The sequence below is a fragment of the Melospiza melodia genome, chromosome 6, assembly GCF_035770615.1.
Source record: "Melospiza melodia melodia isolate bMelMel2 chromosome 6, bMelMel2.pri, whole genome shotgun sequence".
NCBI lineage: Eukaryota > Metazoa > Chordata > Aves > Passeriformes > Passerellidae > Melospiza > Melospiza melodia.
In genome coordinates, this window is record NC_086199.1 from 10,447,849 (window position 1) to 10,469,810 (window position 21,962).

At 49.8% G+C, this 21,962-nt stretch overlaps 1 protein-coding gene and 1 non-coding gene across 3 annotated transcripts; both read right to left on the minus strand.

Annotated features, from left to right (window-relative positions):
* Window positions 1–13,963: 13,963 nt before the first annotated feature.
* On the minus strand, window positions 13,964–21,524 carry EIF5 (eukaryotic translation initiation factor 5). 2 transcript variants are annotated; one of them, XM_063159889.1, is made up of 12 exons: window positions 21,397–21,524; window positions 21,041–21,232; window positions 18,745–19,024; window positions 18,421–18,502; window positions 18,007–18,179; window positions 17,592–17,703; window positions 16,771–16,910; window positions 16,107–16,265; window positions 15,752–15,913; window positions 15,336–15,500; window positions 14,982–15,116; window positions 13,964–14,360 (listed from the first exon to the last, which is right to left on the minus strand). In XM_063159889.1, exons 3-12 carry the CDS (start codon window positions 18,814–18,816, stop codon window positions 14,268–14,270), a joined length of 1,293 nt encoding a protein of 430 aa, XP_063015959.1. In that variant the 5' UTR covers window positions 18,817–19,024; window positions 21,041–21,232; window positions 21,397–21,524; the 3' UTR covers window positions 13,964–14,267. The 2 variants fall into 2 exon arrangements, with proteins under 2 accessions (XP_063015959.1, XP_063015960.1); XM_063159890.1 differs by lacking the exons at window positions 21,041–21,232; window positions 21,397–21,524 and adding an exon at window positions 19,523–19,678.
* On the minus strand, window positions 17,116–17,239 carry LOC134420436 (small nucleolar RNA SNORA28). Its single transcript, XR_010028353.1, has one exon. It is a non-coding gene; the product is annotated as a small nucleolar RNA SNORA28 (small nucleolar RNA).
* Window positions 21,525–21,962: the final 438 nt, after the last annotated feature.

The window sequence follows — 21,962 nt, forward strand, 5'->3', positions numbered from 1 at the left end:
CCACACCACATGGGGCTGGTTCCTGTGGCTCTTGCCCAACACCACTGCTGGCCCAAGCAAACCCATCAGGGGAGTTGGTCATTTGGGATTTTGCAGATTTTGCCAGCCCAAGGCGTGTCCCCAAACAGGACAGCCAGGTGCTGCTGTGCAGAGCAGGGAGGGATGGCTGCAGAGCCAGGGCTCCCCTTCCCTGTGCAGCAGCTAATCTTAACTGGGTACACGAGTGTCAACAGGTGCCATGGAGAGCAGAGGGACGAGGGGATATTGGTGCAGCTGGAGGAAGTATTTATAGCTGCTTTTTAAAAAAACCTGTATAGATCACATCTCTGTTAACGTATGTAACACAATCGGGAACCTGAGCTTTTCATGATCCCATGGCTGCAGGATTTCCTGTGGAATCCTCTATGGGCCACAAAAACAAGCTAAAAATAAATGCATTAAAAAGAGACTCATACTGAAACATGTGCGTGCCCATGCCTCCTCTCTGGCCAATGAGTTGGATAGTGACAAGCAGAGCAGGGAAGGGGACAGTCACTGAAAAACCCCAGGTAGTAACGCCTCTGGTGAGACACAGACCCCAAAGGGCTCCAGGCATGCAAAGGTGAGAGAACACACTGTTGGCAGGGGTTTCAGGAGTCCTAAACACAAGCAGGAGATACAGAAAAGTTATCTATCAGAAGAGAGCAGAAACAGGTCAGGATTCCCCAGCTGGGAAGCAAACCTGGAGAGTCTGTCTGTCTGTCTGTCTGTCTGTCTGTCTCCTGTGCAGGCTGGTCCCCAGCTCCTTCCAGCAGCCACACAGCAGAGCCAACAGTACACAGCCCCAGGCTCTGGAGGAGCAGACCTGCACATTTGGCATTCCCATGTACTTTAGGAAAAGGTGCAGGAGTTTTATTTTCTTATGCACTGAGAGATGGAAAAGGCCACCGGTTCATCCTTCACAGCTACTCAGCTCCTGTCAGGCTGGCCAGCAGAGGGCAAGAAGGGGGTTTTGGCACTGTTGTGATGCTCATGGGCCAAACCCCACAGGTAACCCCATCACTGCTCTGCAGGATCTCTCTCCCAAGCCCCCGCTGGCACCACACCTTGTCACTGCCACATCCCCAGAGCCAGGCCCTGGGCACCAGCTCCATGAAACCGTGGCTGAGGCAGGATGCAGCTGAGCTCAGGAGGGAGCAGACAGGGCCTGGAGATGGTGACAGCGTCACCTGCAGCTCAGATTCTCCCCCTCCCTTGGGCTCCCCAGGGTACCAGGACACCTCCTCCCCTCCCCCGGTGCAAACCATGGCCTTGCTGCTGCTGCTGCTGCCGCCTGAATCCCGCATTCCTGACACCTGCATCACCGTGTACCATCAGCCATTAGCAGGATACATCGGTAACAGCTTATCGAGCTACAAAGGGTGTTTGCAAGGGGGGCAGTGAGATTCCCTGCAGCTGAGCGAGATTCCTTGAGCTGAGCCCAAGGTTCATGCCCTCTCATTGCCCCAGGCTGTCCTTGCAGCAGTGCCCTGCAGGCAGCAGCGGTGGAGGGCGGCTTTTCCTGCAGGTCTATTGAGCCCTGCGGTGCTGCACAGCAGCTGCAACCCCGCACACTCCCGGGGCACTTCTGTCAGGAACATGAGCTCCTGGCTGTGTCCAGCCTCTGCTTTTTGTGGGATCCCTCCACTCAGGGCTGCTCCATTCCCTGCCCCTCTCGGAGCTGTCTCCTGCAGCCCACACAGAGGCAAAAGCATCTCCTACAGCAAGGGGAGATATTCTGGAACCTCCCTGGCCCCTCTCTCCTGCTGGGGGGGCAGGTGATGGGATTAGTGAGAAGGCACCTCAGCTGAGCTGCTTTGGCATATGTTCCCTTCCCCCAGCACTCTGCTATTAGCTGCCAGGGATGAAAAGCTGCAGTGTGCAGAAAGACAGCTGGAGGTGTCAAAGATGTCACCTGCAAGCTGCTCTTTGTGGGGATGGGGACAGGATGGGGATGGAGATGGGTGAGAGCAACCAGCTGGAGGGACCAGAGCAGCCCCATACCCCAGGGGAATGTGGTCAGGGTTGGGGCTGCTCAGCCTGCTCCCACCCTGCCCCACTCCTGCATCCTCATCTGCAGCCCCACTCCTCCTGCATCCCCACTCCCAGCCCCACTCTGCATCCCCTCCTGCAGCCCCACTCCTCCTGCATCCCCACCTGCAGCCCCACTCCTCCTGCATCCCCACGGCTGCAGGGGAGCCTCTGGCACTGTGGGGGTGCCTCTGTGGGCAGGAGCAGTGGGAGGGAAAGGGGCTGCTGCAGCACAAGTGCTCTGGGCTCTAAATGGGTTTCCTGCCATCACCAGTAAAACTCCCTTCCCAATGGGGTGTCTTGTGCAGAATGAGCTAATGGTGTAAGAGCTGACCTTTTTTGGGGTGATTTTAAAGCAGCACCCAGGGAAAGGAGGCAGCCCATTGAGAGAGAAATAGTTTTAACCACTCTGTGCTGGGGTGGAAAGAAGCACAGGGATAAAGGCTGTTGGTATCTACCTCAGTTCTCAGTGTTTGGAAGTCAGACCCTGTGTGCTTGGTTATTTCTGGATATACAAACCAGAGAAGAGCAGGAGAAGGCCCTTCATGTCCAGGCCAGCATCATCTCTCATCTTACATGCTTTAGCCTCTCTGGCTCTGATACATCCCCTGCCACAGCATGTGCAGCCCTTCAAAGCCCTTCTGCAAAGCTGCTTTTCCTGCTTCTTGCTTTGACAGGTTTCCTTTGTATCGCTCCCCTGGCTCTTCTTTCCTCCTTGCATTCAGGAAAAGGTGATCTGCCTTTTACAGGAAGGCCCTTTATAACATTTTCACAACAAACCAGAACTGCCAGCCAGGGGCTGAGCGCTCCTTTGTGTCCCAGCAAACAATCTTCTTCCTGCAGAGGTATTTCTTACTCACAAAAAGGTTCTTCCAAATACCTCATCTTCTTTTCAGCCCTTCTTAAACAGCCTCCCATTAAACATTAAGCAAATTTAGATACTTGCAAAGTCCCACTTGCTGCTGCAGCTGTGACCCTCCAGTGGGTCTGAACCGGCCCTCAGCCCCACACATGGCTGCCCCACACAGGCATGGCCTTTTTTGGGTTTTTTGCCTTTGTGAGTCTTGAGAAGCCTCAGGAGCTCCTTGAACCCACTTTGAAACCAAATCAGCCCAGCCTCTGCCATCAGCCTTGTTGAATGTCCTGCTTTCTCAGCAACAAAATTGAGGTGAATCAGCCCCAAAACACCCTCCCACCCTGGGCTGATATGCCCAGAATAGCACAGCACTATAATATATAATATACTCAAAAAAGCACAGTGCTATTAATACACAAGGGAAGGGGAAAGGATTGTTTTTTCAGAGATGGATTTGGGGTTATTTGAATAAGAAAGGCTTACTTGGAGTGAGTGTGTGGCAGACACATCAGTCAGAGCTGTCCCTGTCCCAGCTGGATGGACTGGACAGAATCCAGTCCTCACAGGACTGCAAGGCTGGCACTGTTGTTCTGTAGAATTAGCCATGAAGGCCCACAGCTTCTCTCTGTCCCCCAATAAAACCAAATTCCTATGAAGCTGGAAACCTTGGTTAGCAGCCTGCTAGGAGAAACAAACCCCTGGGGTCTTACTGTGTGTCCAGAAGACACTGCTCCAGGGTAAAACTGTGCTTCATTTTGCACTGCAAAAGGGAGAAAGAACTGAGCTGAGCTGTCTTCAAGGAAGCTGCAGATTCACAGGAAAAACTGGGGGGAAAAAGGTAGTTTCTTTGGAAGTCATTTTCTCTTAAGAAGTTCTGTCTGCATTTTTTATTAATGATACAACACCCTGGATGTGTCAAAAAAATATGAGAATACATTTCCTGGTGGGGAGCTCCAACCTTGCAGAGTCAGGCAGTGCAGCTGGGCTGTCATTTGCTTCTTGGAATTTCATTTCCTAATCAACACATCCATGAAATGACTGCATTTTCAAAGCCTAGTTTCCAGAGCTGCTGTGATCAAAGCCTGGGGAGGTGGGGGAAGCAGGGAGGGGGAACCTGCCATCCCCATCAGCACCCCAGCACAGAGGATTTACCTGCCTGAGAGAGCCTAAACAAAGGATGGTTTGAGGCCCTGACCAGGCTTTAATGTTTCAGAGCCAAACAAGAAAATTGGGATGCAGAGACACAACTTTCATCATATTCCTGCTTTGGTGAAAAAAAAATAAAATCAAAAAATCTACTTAGGAATGTGGGGACCACCTTGAGATTTGCAGGACCTGTCTGTCCCTTCCTGGGCCAGGGGAGTGATGGAGAGCCCTGGAGCAGGGGCCTGCAGGGACCCTCTGAGCCCCCCTGTGCTGCTCAGGGTGACACCAGCCCATCTTCACCTGTCCCTGCAGCAGATCCATGGCCCAGGATCATCCCTCACCTCCCTTTTTGCCTTTGGTGTCCAGCTGGTCCATGGAGAGACTTGTGCCCACCCAGCCTTTCTGTGAGCATCTGACATTGCAATTGTCAAGCCAGAGGAGCTCACACACATTAAAACTGCCCCAGTCTGACCCAGGCAATCAGGTTTTTGCTTCTCTGACACCTGCAAGGCCGTAAATTCACTTGGCTGGCAGTCACCTTAAGGCCCTCCCACAAGGAGCCTATGCTTGTCTTTGAAGAATTTAGGAATACTGGAAAAAAATAATTCTGTAAAAACACCCAGACCCCTCTGGTGTCTTCATTTACCAGGAAAAGTGGGTGTGCACTCACTGATGATTTGCTGATGATTTTTGGATAGTGGCTGTGTCTGTCCTTTCACCTGCCTGGCAGAGCTACAGGGATGCAGCCAGATGCCAGCAGCTGATTTTGGGCAGCTCAGCCTCCACCAACCCATCCCAGCACGCTGCACCAGCTCCCTCACTGCCCAAACAAAGCCAAGGTGCTCAGCACTGCTCCCCAGCACCAGCCTGAGGTAGGATCTTGTGGGGGACTCTCTCTTCCTGCACTGCTGATACTCTTGGCTGTTGTGCTTTTCATTTCAGTTTTGCTGTGAGCAATATGATCACAGAAAAATAACATCAGAGCAAAATGAAGAAAAAGAAATGGATTCTCAGATTCCCCCACTGCACTGCTGAGCAGGAGCTGGACGGTGTTTGCCATCAGTTTTATTTTCTCTGTGGCTCCCTGCAGCTCTGGGTATGTCCATGCTAACACAGCTCTTCAGAGGTGTTTAATTACAGCAATGCAGATGGAGGGGAGGCCGTGGAGCTGCACGGGGAGTCACTGCTGTGTGAGAGAGGGCACCATCTTCTTCCCAGCACAATTCCCTGCTGGAGGAGGAAATCTGAACAGCCGAGATCATCAGCAGGGCAGGGCAGGGCAGGCATCCATGCAGGCAAAGCAGCCACTGGCTGTGAGTGCAGGATCTCCTCACATGACATTGGGTGAGTGCAGCTGGTGAAATGGCTCATTGCAAGACGTGTTACTGGGAATGAGTCAGGTAGCACACAGATGTGGAGGTGAGGAGGTTTGTTCCTGCAGGTAAAACTGCTGCTGAGGGGCAGCAGGCCCTGTATGACCTGAATATTTCCCCCAGTGATGCCAAAGGCATCACTTTGCTCTCAAAGCATGTGCACTGAGGTTGTTTTAAGAACATCCTGATGACACAGGTTGGAGAATGCAAAAAAACAATCACTCCCTGAGTGTGACATGGATGTACCCATGGATTGTGTGTGATGGAGAGACAGCTGCAGCTCTCCCTCTCTCTCTCTCTCCCTGTCTCAAGTATTTTCTTGACAGTGCTTTCAATAAAGCATTATTTTCACTACCCTCATGCCCTTCCCCATCACACAGCTCCCCACTGTTCCCTTCCAGAGAGAGAGAGACATCTCCCTCTGCAATGACAGAGCCACCCCAGGGCAGAGGTGACAAGCCAGCCACTGAGCCACCTCCCTGTGCCAAGGCTGTGCCAAGGCTGTGCCGAGGCTGTGCCAAGGCTGTGCCAAGGCTGTGCCAAGGCTGTGCACACCTCTTGGGCCCTGCAGCAGCTGTGACCCAGCAGGGGCAGCTGTGAGGTGGGAACCCCCTTCCCATCCAACACGAGAGTTTTGCAGTTATTGACCAAAAACGAACATCAGACAACGTGACCTGAGGGAGAAGTGCAGCTCTGGCAGATCTGTAGCCAGACAATATTCAGGAGGGTGAAAATTGGAAGGAGGAAGATTTTTGGGGTGGCTTTCTTTTTTTTTTTTCCTCGTGCTTTTCTTTTTTAAATTACTTTCCCCCCCCCCCCGTTTTTATTTTTGAGGTTTGTTTTTTTGTTTTGTTTTTCCCTTGGTTTATATTTTTATTCTCTTTTCTCTCTGCCGTTCCCCCGGGTCCGTCCCCGCCTCGGGGCCGCGCTGGGCTGGGGCGGCGCCGCCGGCGCTCGGGCGCCCCCTGGCGGCCACTGCGCTTCGGGCGGGGCGGGGCCGAGGGGTCCCTGGTGTGAGGGAGCCTGACCGGGACCCCGCAATCCCGGCATCCTGGGACCCCGCAATCCCGGGATCCAGCGCTACCGGCACCCCGCAATCCCGGGATCCAGCCCTACCGGCACCCCGCAGTCCCGGGATCCAGCACTACCGGGATCCTGCACTACCGGCACCCCGCACTCCCGGCATCCCGCATTCCCGGCCCCCGGCACCCCTCACTCCCGGGATCCCGCACTACAGGGACCCCGCTCTCCCGGGATCCCGCACTCCTGGCACACCACTCTTCCGGCACCCCACAGTCCGGCATCCTACATCCCTGGCACCCAGCAATCCCAGCACTCCTCTCTCCCGGCACCTCGCATTACCGGCACCCGGCATCCCCGGCACCCCGCAATCCCGGGACCCCGTTATCCCGGGATCCCGCACTACCGGCCCCCGCATTCCCGGTACCCCGCATTGCCTCGGCCCTCCCCGCAGGCGTTCCAGTGCCTGGCCCCAGCTCCCCCCGATCCCGCATTCCCCGCCACGATTCCCCAGCCCGATCCCGCATTCCCCGCCACGATCTCAGCCACGATCCGCGATCCCTGCGCCCCACGCAGCCCTGCCCCGCCGGGAGTGGCGGATGCTCGGGGTCGCAGGTGGCACCCAGGCCTCGTGGCAGGACAAAATGTGCCCCTGTGCCCTCCCCGTCCTGCCTGCCGGGGCTGTGTCCCAGCACGGTGCTGAGGGGCCGTGCGTGTGTCACGGTGATGGGAGGAGACAGGTCAGACCCGGCTGGGATCCCTCCTGCAGCCTGGGGGACGTTCCTAGGGATGGGGATGTTCCTGAGGAAAGGGTCTTTGCCAGTGTCATGAAACAGAATTTCAGGAAGAAAAGTAGGCCACAGAAAATTGCCAGCACTGGTAGCTTCTGTGACACCTGGGTGCCTTCTCAGGGCATGGCCCAGGATGTCAGCTCTCTGACAGCTACAGGCATCTCCCTTATAAACTCCAAATCCACCATTACTGACCAGCCCGGACCAAGTCACAGGCTGTGTGACACACAGCAGAGCAAGGCCCATGGAGCAGGAAAGGCAGGAGACCTTCCTTCCCCTTGCTCCTTGAGGGTTATCAGGTCAGGCCCTGAGCAGCACGTGGCCTCTTTGCCCAGAGCTGACAATGGGTTCATGGGAAAGGGGAAAGGCAGGAAGGAGCCTGTCATCCCCCAGCACCCTCTGGCCTTCCGTGTGCAGGGCAGGGCAGGTTGGGTCATGAGTGCTCCTTCCCCATCCTGCACACATCTGCAGGTTTTCCTGCAGAACAGGTTTTCTGGTATTAGCGATACCACTGCTTCTTTCTGTTTCCCAGTCCCACCCCACAGTGCTGAGGTGAAAAAAAAAAGGAACAAAGGCAGAGACAGTATCATAAAAGAGTGTAAAAATAAAAAGAAGAAACTGCAGCAGTCAGTGCCTTGCGTTAGTGAAGCTCCGCAGCTCCTCAGCGCACATCCCTGAACGCCCCCAGAAAGGCTCTCACAACAGACAGGTACCTGCTCTCCCACTTTTCCTCCCACCAGGAACACTCAGTTCCCCTTCAGTGATTCAGATAAAACCACCCCCTTGCCCAGGAAAAGCCTTTTGGTGTTATAAACAGGAAGGCCTCACCGCTCACCTCTCAATCCTCACCACCCACACACCGCAGCCACCTTCCCTTCCTGGCTTCCCTCTCGGTGACCCGGAGCAGGATGCAGCCAGCCATGCCTGTGCTGCTCAGCCTGGCTGCCCTGAGTCTCTCCCCAGCCCACACACTCCTGGCCTCTCCCAGGGACAGGTCTGGAGCAGATGTTTCACCCAGGCACACAAACCTGGCCATGCAGAACTGAGAGCACCCCCAGGTCCCCACAGGTGAGGAGGGTCACAGAGGCTGGTTGCCCACTGCACAGCTCTGGGGACTCCAGGAGCACCTCTTGCTTCCTACGGCACTTTTTCCCCAAGTCAAATGCATTGTTCCCATCTTCTGGTATCAGGATTGACCAGGAGCTGGTTAGAAGAACTCATCACCCCTCCATCTCCTTGATTTTTAGTCAGCATGAGGAGGGCACAGCTGATTATTTCTCTCTATATGTTACTGCTTTTTTATGGTGGGGTTTTTTCATCCCTGGACTCCCCTTCAGCAAGCTGTGCTACTTCATAAAAGTTTGGCTCCTTCATTGACTGCAAAGTGAAGGTGCTGTTCTTCTGTGACCTCTGTTGAGTAGGCTCCAGCCTGCTTTCCTCAGAGAGGTTTCCTCCTCCCTGTTTCTGTACTGCTCCCCTAAGCAGGAGTTTTGCTCTTTGGAGGCGGTGTGCTCCTGACAGCATGCAGCTACCACATCATTCACCTTGTCTAAACTGTTTCTTGCAATTTTGATGAAGTCCACCAACAGCCAAGGGTTTTTTTTTAAAGTTTCTTTAAAATTTCCCCTTCTGCATTCTGAACCATTTATAGGCATCTTTCAGCAGAATAAATCAAGCCTATAATCTAGCCAATCCTGTTCATGGAGAAGGCATGGAGAATGCAAACTCCTGTATTAAATGTCAGCTGATAAATAAGAATCTAAAAGATGTTATTTAAAATCTCATTACTTCCACACAGCAAAGTGTTTTTTTGTCATTGGAGCTGTGTTCCTCTTTGCAATTTTGCCTGAGTGTGTTTGCCCACCATCCAAAACCACCCTGAGTTCCACAGCACATCCAGCTGGAACCACCAGCTCCTCTGGCTTGTGATACAGAATGTAAGCACAGGCTGGAGGAAGAAAGGAGGCAGGAGATGGAAGCTTTTAAATCCAGTTTTCCCAACGCCAGAGACCACCCTTAGTCTTTTCATTTAGCATTTTATTTCTTTATAGTATTTTACTTCTTTATTTAGTATTTTCCTATGTGAACTACTCTGTTCACAATTTGTATACCTGTGACTTTGTCTGTAAGAGTGATAATTGATTAATAAATAATTTATTAACAACTCCCTGACAAGACAGGGATAGGATTCTCCTGGGGAAGTTTACTTTCCTCATGTTTCTTTTCAAGATGTCAGATGTCTACCTTAATTGCACAGAATCAAAGCCAAACTCCATTGACGTCAATGCAGTTACTTGGTTTTATTAATATCAGATAAATATAAAAAACAGTATCAAGCACAAATTCACAGAGAATAATAAAATACCCACACAAACCTCCAGTAGAGTTGTTCCTGGTGCTGATACTTCCCTCATTTGGAATGTGGGGCTGTAGTGCCTGTGACTCTGTGCTCAGAGCACTCCTTTGAATCGTCTCTTTTCCCCTTGAGAAAATAATGTGCAGAAAATGCCTCTAACACCACAGTAACGGGGTGAGAGCAGCACCAGAAAATCCCCTCCAGACTCAGAAAATATCAAGGACCTGGGAGCAGGAGTGGGGGCTGCAACCCCTTTCCCCTCCTGGCAGGTGCAGGATTGCCAGTGTTCAAGCTCAAATGTGGAGCAGCTGAGTAACCTTGGAGCTGAGTGACGTGGAAGGAGCGGTGGGAGAAAGTCCCAAGAGAAAACACCGGGGGCCAAGGCACCTTGGCACTTGGGCAGGGCCCGTGTAAAGCCTGGTCACCCCCGTGGGTGGGGGTGCCAGCTGTGCCAGCCCTGAGCCTTGCTGGTCCCAGCCCTGCCTCACTGACCCTGCTGCCTGGCTTCACTCCAAACCTGCCCTGTCACAGCTGATCCCTGAGGCCAGCACTGGAAGCTGATGCCATCTCACCCACAGGACACCCAGGACTGGTAATTTGGCCACAACAAATGAGCCTAAAGAGCCCCAGTTATTGAGTAAGCAATGACTTGGAAGCACATGCAAGTAGAAAAACTGATGTGCAGAAAAGATGGGTTAGCACTTATCTGGTTTCCCTGACACAAGTAACAATAGGAAGAAGAGTTCCCTCTGAGGGAATCTGTTTCTTAGGTTCCTAACCCAAACTATCAAGACGCTTTTTGATTTTGCTCTGAAAAAAATGGAAGAGTTTTAGAATTTTACTGAATAAAAGCAGCATCACCTGGGCACTGGGGCCATGCCCTTGATGGAGGTCAGCTGCAATAGCTCTAAGGGAGCTGTGGAGATCCCCTGGTCTGCACTAAGGAAGGAAGGGATATCCTGGGAAAGCTGCTTGCCAGTGGCTCCAGAACATCTCCCCAGCAATTCCAGGGCAAGAGACAGATTCTGACACCTCTGTGGCAGCAAGATGATCATTTACAAAATGAAAATGCCCATAGCCTGTCAAGCATGTAAGTAACCCCAACAGCTCCAACAACTTTATAAACCTTAAGCTGGAATTTTGCCATGCAGTGTTTAACAGATAAGGCTTAAAAGAGCATTGTTTAATTGTTTTCAAGGTGTTTTTTTTTTTTTGGTTTTTTTTTTTTTTTTTTTTTGTTTTTTTTGGTCTTTTTTTTTTTCTTCTTCTTTTTTTTTTTCTTTTTTTTTTGCCTTTTTTTTTTCCTTTACTTCTGGGTTTTCTGTTCCAGAACTTCATGGTTCCTTGGTGTTACTGAATGCCAAGGAGTCAATCCTCAGTAACAGGCCTCAGAGGCTCTTTGGGACTAATTAGTTTGAGGAGAAAATAGCTGCCAGTTTGGAAAGACTAATTGGGGGTCAGCTACTTTTGTTCCATCTCTCCCTGCCATTTCCAGTCCCTGCTTTCACTGGAGCCCAGAGGTCCTGTGACCTTTATTGCAACTTCGTAGCAGCTCTCAGACAAAAGGGCAGTTTATTACAGATCACTACATTAAATACTTTTCAGAGGTGCCTCTCCTTTTCAAACAGCAAGGTTCAGAACTTTCACAACTGGAAGACACCCACGTAAGCATTATTTATCATCAATAATTTTTAACTTTTTAAACTCTGTGGTACATCTGGACAGCAACAAATCAACCAAGCTATTTGACTTGGGTGGAGATCAGGATTTTTCCACAACCTCCTACCCCAAGGAACAGGGCAGGTCTTAGTGGGGAGGAACAACAGCCTTGTGGTGATGCCTCCGACCAGTGGCCCAGCAGAGGTGACCTCTGGGAGAGCACCACATCACAGGAACACTGGCAAGGGAAGCCACTACCACAGCAAAGTAAAACAAAAGCATTGAGTGCATTTCTGTCCCTACTGCAATCCCTTCAAATCACTTTTCCCATCTTTACTCCTCACCTCACTACAAGCCCAAGCTGTGCATGCTCAGGAGCAAAAAGCACATTTTCATCTAACAGGTATCCAACCAGATCCAACCAGGCAATTTTACATGCTCAACAACAGTCAGGATTTCAAACCCTGGTTGAAGCTGCTGAGCCCCCAGCAGAGCTGGCAGCTGAGCAGCTCCTTGTCATCCTTGCTGGATGAAGAGAAACCGCTGCCAGAGGCTGCCAAGCTGCAGCAAAGCTCCCAATCTCAGGCTCCTGCAAGGAGATGGGGGTTTGAAAAGCTGGGGCTGATGGAGCTGCCATGAGCCCCCGCAGCTGCCCAAGGGCAGTGCTCACACTGGGGCTTCAGCAGAGACACGGTACAGCCCCAAGTGAGGGGAACCATCCCATGCTGCTCCTTCCCGGGTGCCAGAATCTAACTTGGAAGCCTGCAGCAGGCTTTATCTGCACTCCAAGTTGCCTTTTGAAGATGTACTTGTTATTTTCAATCAGACAGCCGAGGCAATCCATTCAAAGACTCATGAATCTTTCAAGTCAGACTTCCTTCCCTAAAGAAATAGTCACACAACCAACACTCAATTTTTATGAGCTGGTGGAATCAGTGGTTAATAATGAGACAGAAACATGAATGTGAAAACGGGGTCAGAAGTGTAACTCAGCACCAGGAATTTCAGTGGCAGCCTCAGCACTTCTAGAAGCCTGCACCATGACTGGACTAGGGTACCACTTTGTGATACACTCCGATCCACCTGTGGGTTACTACAGACAAGAACACCTCTCCTCCCTGCGTACCCCCACCATGTTTTACAGCAAATCTACCATCCTAGAGCTTTGGTATGGCATCATCACTTCACTGACCCTATAAAACACTTTTTTGGGTAATTTATTTCCTAGTTTTCCTGCAGGAAGGAACAGGTATGTCTTGCTATTTACATCCTGGGGGGAAAAACCAACAGCCAGAGATTATCCCTATTGGTGGCAGCCAGCAATTGCCACCAAGTCTGCTCTGAAATGGGACCTCCCTGGTGTCACCAGTCACTGCAGCCAACATCACAAAGAACCCACTTCAGGCAGAAACCTTCTGGTCATGAGTGACACTTATCATCAGGGTGTGCTCACAACAGTTACACAAAGGAGGCATGTGCCTGCACCAGGAGGAACAGATGTCTTCCTGAGAGGGTAAACAGGGATCAGTAATCAATCCTCCAGGTTCCCAAACATGCATTCCCAGTGGGCATTTTGGAAATACAAACCTGGTTTAAACCCAATGGAGAACAGATTTTCTTTCAGACAAAAGAAACCAGGAACGAACCTGTCTCTGAATTAAAAACGGTGGGTTTGTATTACAGCAATAAAAACCCACATAAAAGGGCACTTTGAAATGCTCCATGGCTCTACCCCATTGTTCCAGTGCTGTTTGCCACAGCTGCCAGTGCCCATGATGACTCACATGCAACACAAGACACTGCAGAACAGAACTGCAGCTCAAGGCACCCCTGCTGCAATTACCCAAACACCATCTTTGCTTTTGTCCAATTCCAAGTTCTGCCAGAACAATCTGAATAGAAAAAGCAGCTCACTGTGCACAGCCTTGATCTCTTGAAACTTCTCATACTGAATCCAACAAAAAAAAAAAAAAAAAAAAAAAACAAAACTCAAACCCAATCTCGATTTTCCTGGCAGGCAGCTGTGAAGGGCAACAAAACCCCCACCCTTAACTTGTGCCTGGCCAAAACCTGTCACACACGTCATACCAGGTTCCTGATTTTGATGGACCAAGTTTTAGTTTATCCTGCTTCTAAAGGAATCTGATTCCTCCTCAACATTGGCATTAAAGACATTCACTTTCAGAGACAAGCAGGTGAACTTTGGGTACCTCTGCACTCAGGGTGGCAGATCTCCTCTGCCTCCCTCCCCAAATGAGGGTGGAGCTGGACACTGCTGGGCCTGTGCACAGCTGGACCCCTGCTAACAGCCAGCTCCTCAGGGCAGCACACACCAACTGCAGCAGGACCAGCTCCTGCTGCTTTAATCCTGGACTTGGAGCTGTTGAAAACCACAGGAAAGGAAAAAACCCAAGCCAAAACCCAACTCATGTATGATTACAACTGAAATTTGTTTAAAAAAACCAAACCTCTAAAGATCAGAATTCAGACACAGCTGTCCTGCTTTAACAAGCTGGCAGCTGCACACTGTTGATTATCCAACACCTGCTTCTTGCCCAGGTTTCAAATCTCCACTGTTGGAACAGTGGAGTCTAGGGTTAAGGTGGCTTTTTTTGTCTCATTACAGAGATTGTCACTGTGTGATCAGCTTCACAAATTTCACTGAGCTGTGTCAATACTTACTTGAAATACAATAAGGGGGTTGAATCACAAATGAAGATTGACCAAAACCAAATCCTTTATTTCCACAACTGTATAAATGTGCTCCAAGTATGTGTCCAACACAAGTTAGAAAAACAAAATTGAACATGCCAGTTGCAAACTAGATCAGTTCACCGACGTGCTGACTCCTTGTATTAGGCTTAGTTACACAAGACCAGTCACAGTAAAAAGATACATTTTAGAGTACAAAGTAGCAGGATGTTAAGCCATTTCAGCTTGTGCACATACAAGTCACACTTCTGGCAGAAAACGCAGAGAAGTTTGCATTATTATGCTGGAAGCTATGTTGCATCACTTTAAATGGCATCGATATCGATATCATCATCTTTATTGTTTGCAGGCTTCACAGTTTCAACTTTAGGTACACTGGCAGTTGTGGAGTACACCACCTGTGGAGACAAGACACTCCCTTCAATTACAGCACCTACTACTACTAAGCACTGGAGTAATTCCAACACCCGAGCACCCAACCACCCTCCTGACCACGGCCATGAACCCCTCCTTTGTAAGGCAGAGCTGTGCATGTACATCTGGAAGAAGCAGCATCTCCTACTCAGGAGCAGAATAATACAATGCTGGGAGGAGAACAACCAATCCCTGTGTAAAAACACTTCCAGCCACAGCCAGCTGGAGGGTAACCAACAGATTTTACCTAGGCCTAAACTGTGAGGAAGATGGTGGTCAGTTATTCTTCCATCAGCTTATCTAACAAACACATCCCCACTAACTCATCTACAACACAAGACATGATGCTTGGTATCTCCTGTCAACCTTGCACTACATGACTGCTACTGTCACTGCAGAATGGTAAAATCTTGGGCTACACCCAGGTGCAACTGCGTTACAGTGATCTCATGCAGACACCTGACAATTAACAACACTTACAGCGTAAATGGAGTGTTAACACCCCAAGTAATCCATTTCAGAGTGCATAGGACAAGCTTTCAAGACTCAGGCATGCAGGAACAGCACAGCCTTGGAGCTGCTGACAGGAAATGAGCCTTTCCTACCTCTATGTTTTCATCTTCATCCTCTTCTTCATTACCGGAAGATTCTTCTTCAGCTTCCTTCAGCCATTTAATAAATGGTTCTGCTTTGACACGGATTTCTTTGGCAAGCTCCTTTGAGACATATTTCTTTGAGGCCTGAAAGACAGATACTTTGTGTGAACACTGAAGGAGTTTACACCAGATTGTACCCAAACACTGCCTAAACTGGAATTCTAATCTCACCACTGCCTTCCAAAGCCCATTTTTGTGAAGGAGGCTTCTTGCTGCAGAAGCTACAGCAGAATGGAGAAGCCACATGCAATTGGCTGCCTTCAGGTATTTAATTGCTGCAGTACATTACATACTGCCCCTTACCTTTTCTGCCCAGCCAAGGATGACTTCTTCTTCCAGAAGATCTGCATCATACATTTCCTTCAAAATATGCGGTATTTTTGAAATAAGCTGAGACTGATGCATAGCTACCACACACTCGAAGCCATGGAGAAGGTACCTCTGAGCTTTCTTGTTGTTGTGGCAGAACTAGAATTGTGATAAAAGCAAAACTGATTGAGTAAATTTTTTTACTCTCTCCAGACTGAATAGAGAGCAGAAGCAGCTCTATGAGATTGCAAAATTTACAATAATTCACACTATCCCTTCCCATCAGCTCCCCCTAGCTAAGGAAAAGTTTAAAAATAAAACACTACAAAAAGTCCTTCCCCATAGTACCAAGCAACTGCTACAAAAAGCTCTGATCAGCTGTCACAATGAGTGCACAAGAGATGGCTTACACGAAGGAAGTGACGTCTGTATTTCCTGATTTGTTCACGAATCTTTTCATCAAAAAGGACTTCAGTGAGAACAAGTGGGCCCATGGCCTTTACATCCAGTCTCTCTGCTTCTGCTACAATGTCTTTGTCAGAAGTATCGATGACACCTTCTTCCTTCTTTTTCTACAGGGAACCAGGTACAGGGAGAACCATTTTAATGCCACTTGAGGTCTGCTCCTTGCAATCATCCCTTCCCACTGCTGACAGAGCCAGCACTTTGCAGACGCTTGAGCAAAGTGCTTTTGCTTTCCTTACAAACATTTTGTACAATTACAGCTGAGTGATTGCATCAAGCCAACAACCAGAGCATAGTTACCTTTACAAAATCAAATAGCAAGTTGACTCTCTCTTCTATGGTTCTTTCCAGGTCTTCACTTAGTGTGAGGTTCTTTGCATGGTCACTGATTTCATCCATTCTACGCCTCTGGGCTTCTTCTGTTGTGTCCTCACCCCAGTCATCATCATCCTCCTCCTCCTACAACACCAAACCAAAACAAGAGATCCACACAATATTACTGCAGGCTTAGTATTATGTGAGGATAGAAACGATATGGACTCGACAGCACCATAAAACTGAAGAAATGCTTGTAGTACAACTTGCAAGTCAAAGATCATGGAGAAAGTGCAAAAACAGGAACTAAGTAATGCAAGCTAAAGCTAATTCTATAGCCATCTGCAGGGCTCCCTGAACTGCAGTTCAATCATTCTACCCAGTACACAGGAGACAACCCAGGTGCCTGAAAAGGAGTGACAAAGGACAGGCAGCTTTCACTTAGCAAGGAGCACAAATGCTGGTACTGATGAGCTGATAAAGCTGCTACAGAGGACAATCAGGGACCCTTCTATTCCAGCACTAAGTTCTGGACACAGTAAGACTTTCAGGTGCAATGCTGACCAGCAAGGAATGCCAGTGACTTCAGAGGTTTAAATCTGAGCGACACACCACACACCCTTATCTCCCCACTTTCCCTTCTACTTACCACAACCTGTGGAGGAGTAATCTCCTCTGGTGGTGGGGGTGGAAGTGTCTCATTGCTGGACACAGAACCATTCTCTTTGTCCTTGCCTTTTCTGTTCTTCTTCTCCTTTTCTTTCTTTCCTGTACCAGTGTCACCACTTTCTGCAAGTGAATTTTAATGTTTTGTTCTATGAACTAGAGCAAACTAGAAAGTCCCTGCACCTCTGCCAAATCCCCAAGTGGGTTTGGATGCTTTCATTAGCTGCAACTCATGGGCAGTACCCATCCCCAAACACACTCAAGGAAGATGTACAATTAATTGGTGGGGAAACCCCCAGCTGCAGTCAATGTCTTGCTTGTCACCAAAATTGTCCAAGTCTATATAACAGGTGACCTCACAAAGCAGAGACCCCTGGAATAGGTTAGACTTTTCTATTCTAGCAAGCTTAAATTGCAGCAGGCAACTAGATGCTTACTACAGAGTGTTGCTTGCACAGATTACAGTTCACGTTTACGACAGTTTTTACTTCCTACTCTCACATTTCTTGCTGACCTAAAGGAACAACTGCCATGAGCTACTGCTAACTACCTCCCTTCCTTGTAAGTTTTGTCCTGCACAGGCAAATCCAGCTTTTAACAAATAGCTCTACTTGGGAGGGACACATTGTAACGAGGAAAGACATTACCAGCACAGCTCCTTCATCTGGATCCCCAAACACACTCTAGGAGTATGCTGGTGCCTGTTTACATTTCAATTACATGTCAGCTGTTTATTTTCCTACTTCCATAACACCACTAATACAGAAGTTCTCTTTATCCCCAGAAGTAAGGAAAGGCACTTACCAGGTGGGTTTTTGAGAATGAACGTGCAGAGTTTATGGTTTGTGTCAAGCATGCCTCGATAGCCACAGGCTTTGCAAGAGTTACCTATAGTTTGTTTCTTAGGATTGACATGCTGTAAAGAGAACAACCACAAGTTAATTTACTACTTACAGAACAACCGCATCAAAACCTGGCATCTATGTTTTAAGCCAGAGGTTTAAATACTTTGTATCACCCTCTAAAGACAAAGTTTATAAGTAGCAATCTATCTCAGAAGTTATGAACTGTTAGAGATGTAAACCTTCCCAAAGGGTGCAAGAATGTGTACTTGATTTTCTGTTCATAGATACTGAAGTCTTTAAACTTTGCACAGCTTTCACAAATGTCTAACACAGTGTTTCCACAGTGTTACTGTTAATGCAGACATAGCACTCACCAGATCAGTTTCAGGATTCTCACACTCAGGACAGAGAACAAATTTTTTAATGAATCCATCCAACATGTCTTGCAGCTTATTCGCCTCATGAGATCCATTGACAATGTAACGGTCATTCTTAACATCAAACTGGGTCTGTGCTCCCAGCTCACAACCAAAAAATTTGGTAGGATCTGCAAAGGAAGAATTACAGTCACTGCCACATTCATATCTTTGTTGTGATTCTTAAACAGCAAGTAAACAGGCTACTGTTTCTTTCCATTTCTACTGTCCATTATTTAATCCTGAGATAATCACATTTTTTTCTTACAAATCCTTAAAGAAGAGCATTAACGCTTCGCTAGCCAAATTAACACTACCACTTCAAACAGAAAAGCATTACAAAGTGCTGTGTCATTCCACAACACTACTTACACGTTGGAGGCCGATTAAGCGCCTTTGCAACGTCAACCATGTTGACTATAACCGTCTTTATTCCATTTCCTTTGCCCTCCACCTAAAGAAAACAAACAATATTTCAAGGTTAAATGCTTGCAAGATCCAAACCCAACGTGCATTTCCCATTTAACTACACCAAAATTGTGCTCAGAAGCGCATCTCCTCCCAAGACCTAACGTGCACTTAGTGTGACTGAAGGAGCAGAGCCCTCCCTGCCCTGAGTGGCCAAGCACCACCATGACCTCTCTTTCCCCTCCTGGGAGAACACTCCCTGCTCCCAGCTGCTGCTTAGGAAGTTACCTTGGCAATCAGACGGGGCATTTTGTAGCGATAGAACTGATCTGAAACACTGCGGTTGACGTTGACAGACATTTTGCCTTATTAGTAGCTTTATCAATAAGATGAAGAGATCTTTGATTGCAGTTTTTTGGTATCTTCTGTCTGGAGAAGACGGGATGACATAAACGACTGCAAGAGTTCTCGGTCTCTGACATGAAAAAATTTTCGCCACTGAGGCTGTAAGGTTCTTGCTTGCACGCTATGTTTCCCCAATACAGGTACCAGTGGCTGCGCAACAGCTCTGCAAGGGTTAACACACAAAAAAATTGAGTTTAGCTCAATGTATATCAATCCACTCTTGCTACAAAGCTATAGAAGGGATGAAATCTAGGCTGAGAAAAAGGGAAAAGTGTATTTGTTAAGCTATGGCTTTCTTCAACCTATGGAACTGAAATCCATCACTGCACCACAAAGCTTTCCACCCTCTCCTACCACCCTAGAACCACTGAACAGCCTACAACTACTTCTTTATACAATCAACTCCAGCAGGAGTTCTGGGATCACTAAGGGAGGGCACACTCCTCAATTTATTATGCAGACCAGTGACTTGCACCATAAGGGTCACATGGTGTGGTTTCAGGCTGAAGGGCACAGGAAATCAGGAGAAAGATTTGGAAATCCATTTCAAATTCCACATCATATCATGAACCTATCACAAACCAAAGTCTGCCAAAATGTTGTGAAATATAAGATGAAGCAGCAGCAATCTGTAGCCCAACATAGTTTCTACATGGCTTACCAGTTTTTGGATCGGAGTGGAAAAGAGTTGAAAATTACGTAATTCTCCCTCTCAATTATGGATTCTCATAGCAGCTTCTGTTGAGTTCTGACTTAACAATAAGCCTGATAAAGTCTGACAGAAGTTGCTTCACTGTAGAAAGCCTAGCAATGCAGAGGTACAGAGCAGTGCGGCAGCTTTTCCAGTTGATTTTTTTCTTGGGGGAAAGGGAGGAGGGGGAGGAAGGGGAAGGAGGATGAATCCTATTATTAAAGTTGCCTTAAGCAGTATTTACATATTTAAATTAACACGTGCCTCTATAATCAGATCTAAGAGCACTTAAGCCACAATTGGTTGAGTACACAGGCAACCCTGACTACAGAGCATGGCTATTCTGACACGTCATCATGTTGTTATCGTTAATGACAGAAGCGCTGACGCATTAAAAAAGCTTTCTTAGAATTTATGTGGAAGAGCGTGCCTATGGTGCAACACGATCCGAGTTTCTCTGGTCAGGTTTACAACTTTTTTACCCAATAAGAACCCAGATCTCTACGTGCCTTGTGTTCTACACTAGCCCCGATACAGTTTTACCCTTCCTCAGCAAAAAGTACAACGCGCACTCCGTTTAAAACACACAATCTCCTTCCCCAGGATGTCTAAAAAGAACCACCGCGTAACCTGACCACCACGTGTTTGCAGAAACGCTGAGGAAGCGGCTCTCTCGGCGGTCGAGTTCCCAGAAGGAGCGAACCGCTTTTCCCTCCTTCCAGAGCGCAGCACTTAGTCTGCTGCAGGCTGAAGCTCCCTCTCCTGGTCCCTACGCCACCTCATCCCAAGCACCACCCCGCCATATGCCGTACACGGAGGAAAGAGCGGGAAGGCACACACCGACTCCGTGCCGCACAGCGCCGCGTCCCCGCCCCGCTCGCGGTGACTCAGAAATGCAGCAATTAAAGCACTGAGTCAGCGCCGGGAGCCACGGGGGAGTCACCGCCGGCCGCGCATGCGCCGCGCGCCGTTCGGGGGAGCTCCGCCGCCCCCCCCAGGCCGGGCCGCCCCCCAGCGTCCCCCGGGGCCGCCCCTCGGGAGCGCGGCCGAGCGCCCCCCCCCGCGGCCGGGGGGAACTGCGCCACCGCCCCCCCGCTACGGCCACAGCGCGGGAGGCGCGGCCCCGCCGCCGCCATCTTGTCTCGTCGCATGGCGGCGGCGAAATGAATATAAGTAAATAATTAAAAAATAATAGGAAAGCCTCGCCCCCCCCCCCCCCAAAAACGAACAATAACCTCACAGCGGAAGGTCTGCTGCTTTAAGAGTTGAATTTTGCTGGGCGTTTTTATGTTGTTTGCTCCCCCGCCCCCCCTCCACGCCCCGCATTGCTTCTCTTCCCCCTCCCGTCAGTCCCGGACGCTTCGTTACACAAAACCTCCCCAAATATCCACCGTTCACCGACCGCCCGAGGCCTCAGCCCAGCGCAAACCGCCCGCCCGTCACCCCCGCCCCCCCCCCCCAACGCCCTAGTCCACTATTAGCACTCACCGTTTTCGTCCAATAAAGACATAAACCCAACGCTGCTCGCCCCGGGCTGCGACGAAGCCGATTGTGAGAGGAGAACAGGGCCGAGGGGGCGCTTATATCCAGACGGAGAGGGAGGCGGAGGCGGACGCCGCAGCCTCCGGGTCCCGGCGTCCTGGGGAGGCGGTATCACCAGGGAGAGCGGTGCCGGGATATCTGCGGGCAAGACACAATCAGGAGCATCGTTAGCGGCGGCACCTAGGGAGAGGGAGGAGGAGGGGGAAGAAGAGGGAAGGGGGGAGGGAGAGGCGGCGAGAGGCGCGCAGCTGAGGCAGGAGGGGACGGCGGACGGGACCCGGCAATGGCTGCCCCGTACTCACCTCTAGAATGTTCTCGCTCCGACTGAACAACGCCAGAGCTGGGATCAATCAGCCAGCGGTGCGCCCCGCCCCCCACTGTCACCATTGGCTCACCGCTTGCCCCGCAGCAAAGCTATTGGCTAAAACCTCGCCGCTCCCCTCGTCTATTGGTTACAGCTGCTATCAATCAAGGCTTTGCCTCCCTCCCCCGTGCCCTCCCCCCGCGTGTGCCCCAAAGGACATCGCGTCTAACAGCGACCGAGTCTCGCGAGAGAGTGCGGGGCCGGGGGGGGCGAGACCGGGCCGGTGCGGCGGGGACGGGGCCGAGGGGCCGGCGGGGACTGATGGGGCTCCCGGGGGCTGAGGGGCCGGCCGGGGCTGAGGGGCCTCCCACCTTCTCCCGGCCCCTCCGTCCTGCCCGGTGTGCCCAGATTCTGCCTCTGGGGTGGGAGGGGGGCGAGCTACTCCCTGGAGGGCAGTGACCCAGTGCTTGACATCTCAGCAACTATGTTACAAGTAATAATACAAAGAATTTAAAGCAATTAAGTTGCTGAATAAGTTGTGTTTTTCCTGCACAGCCGGCTTTC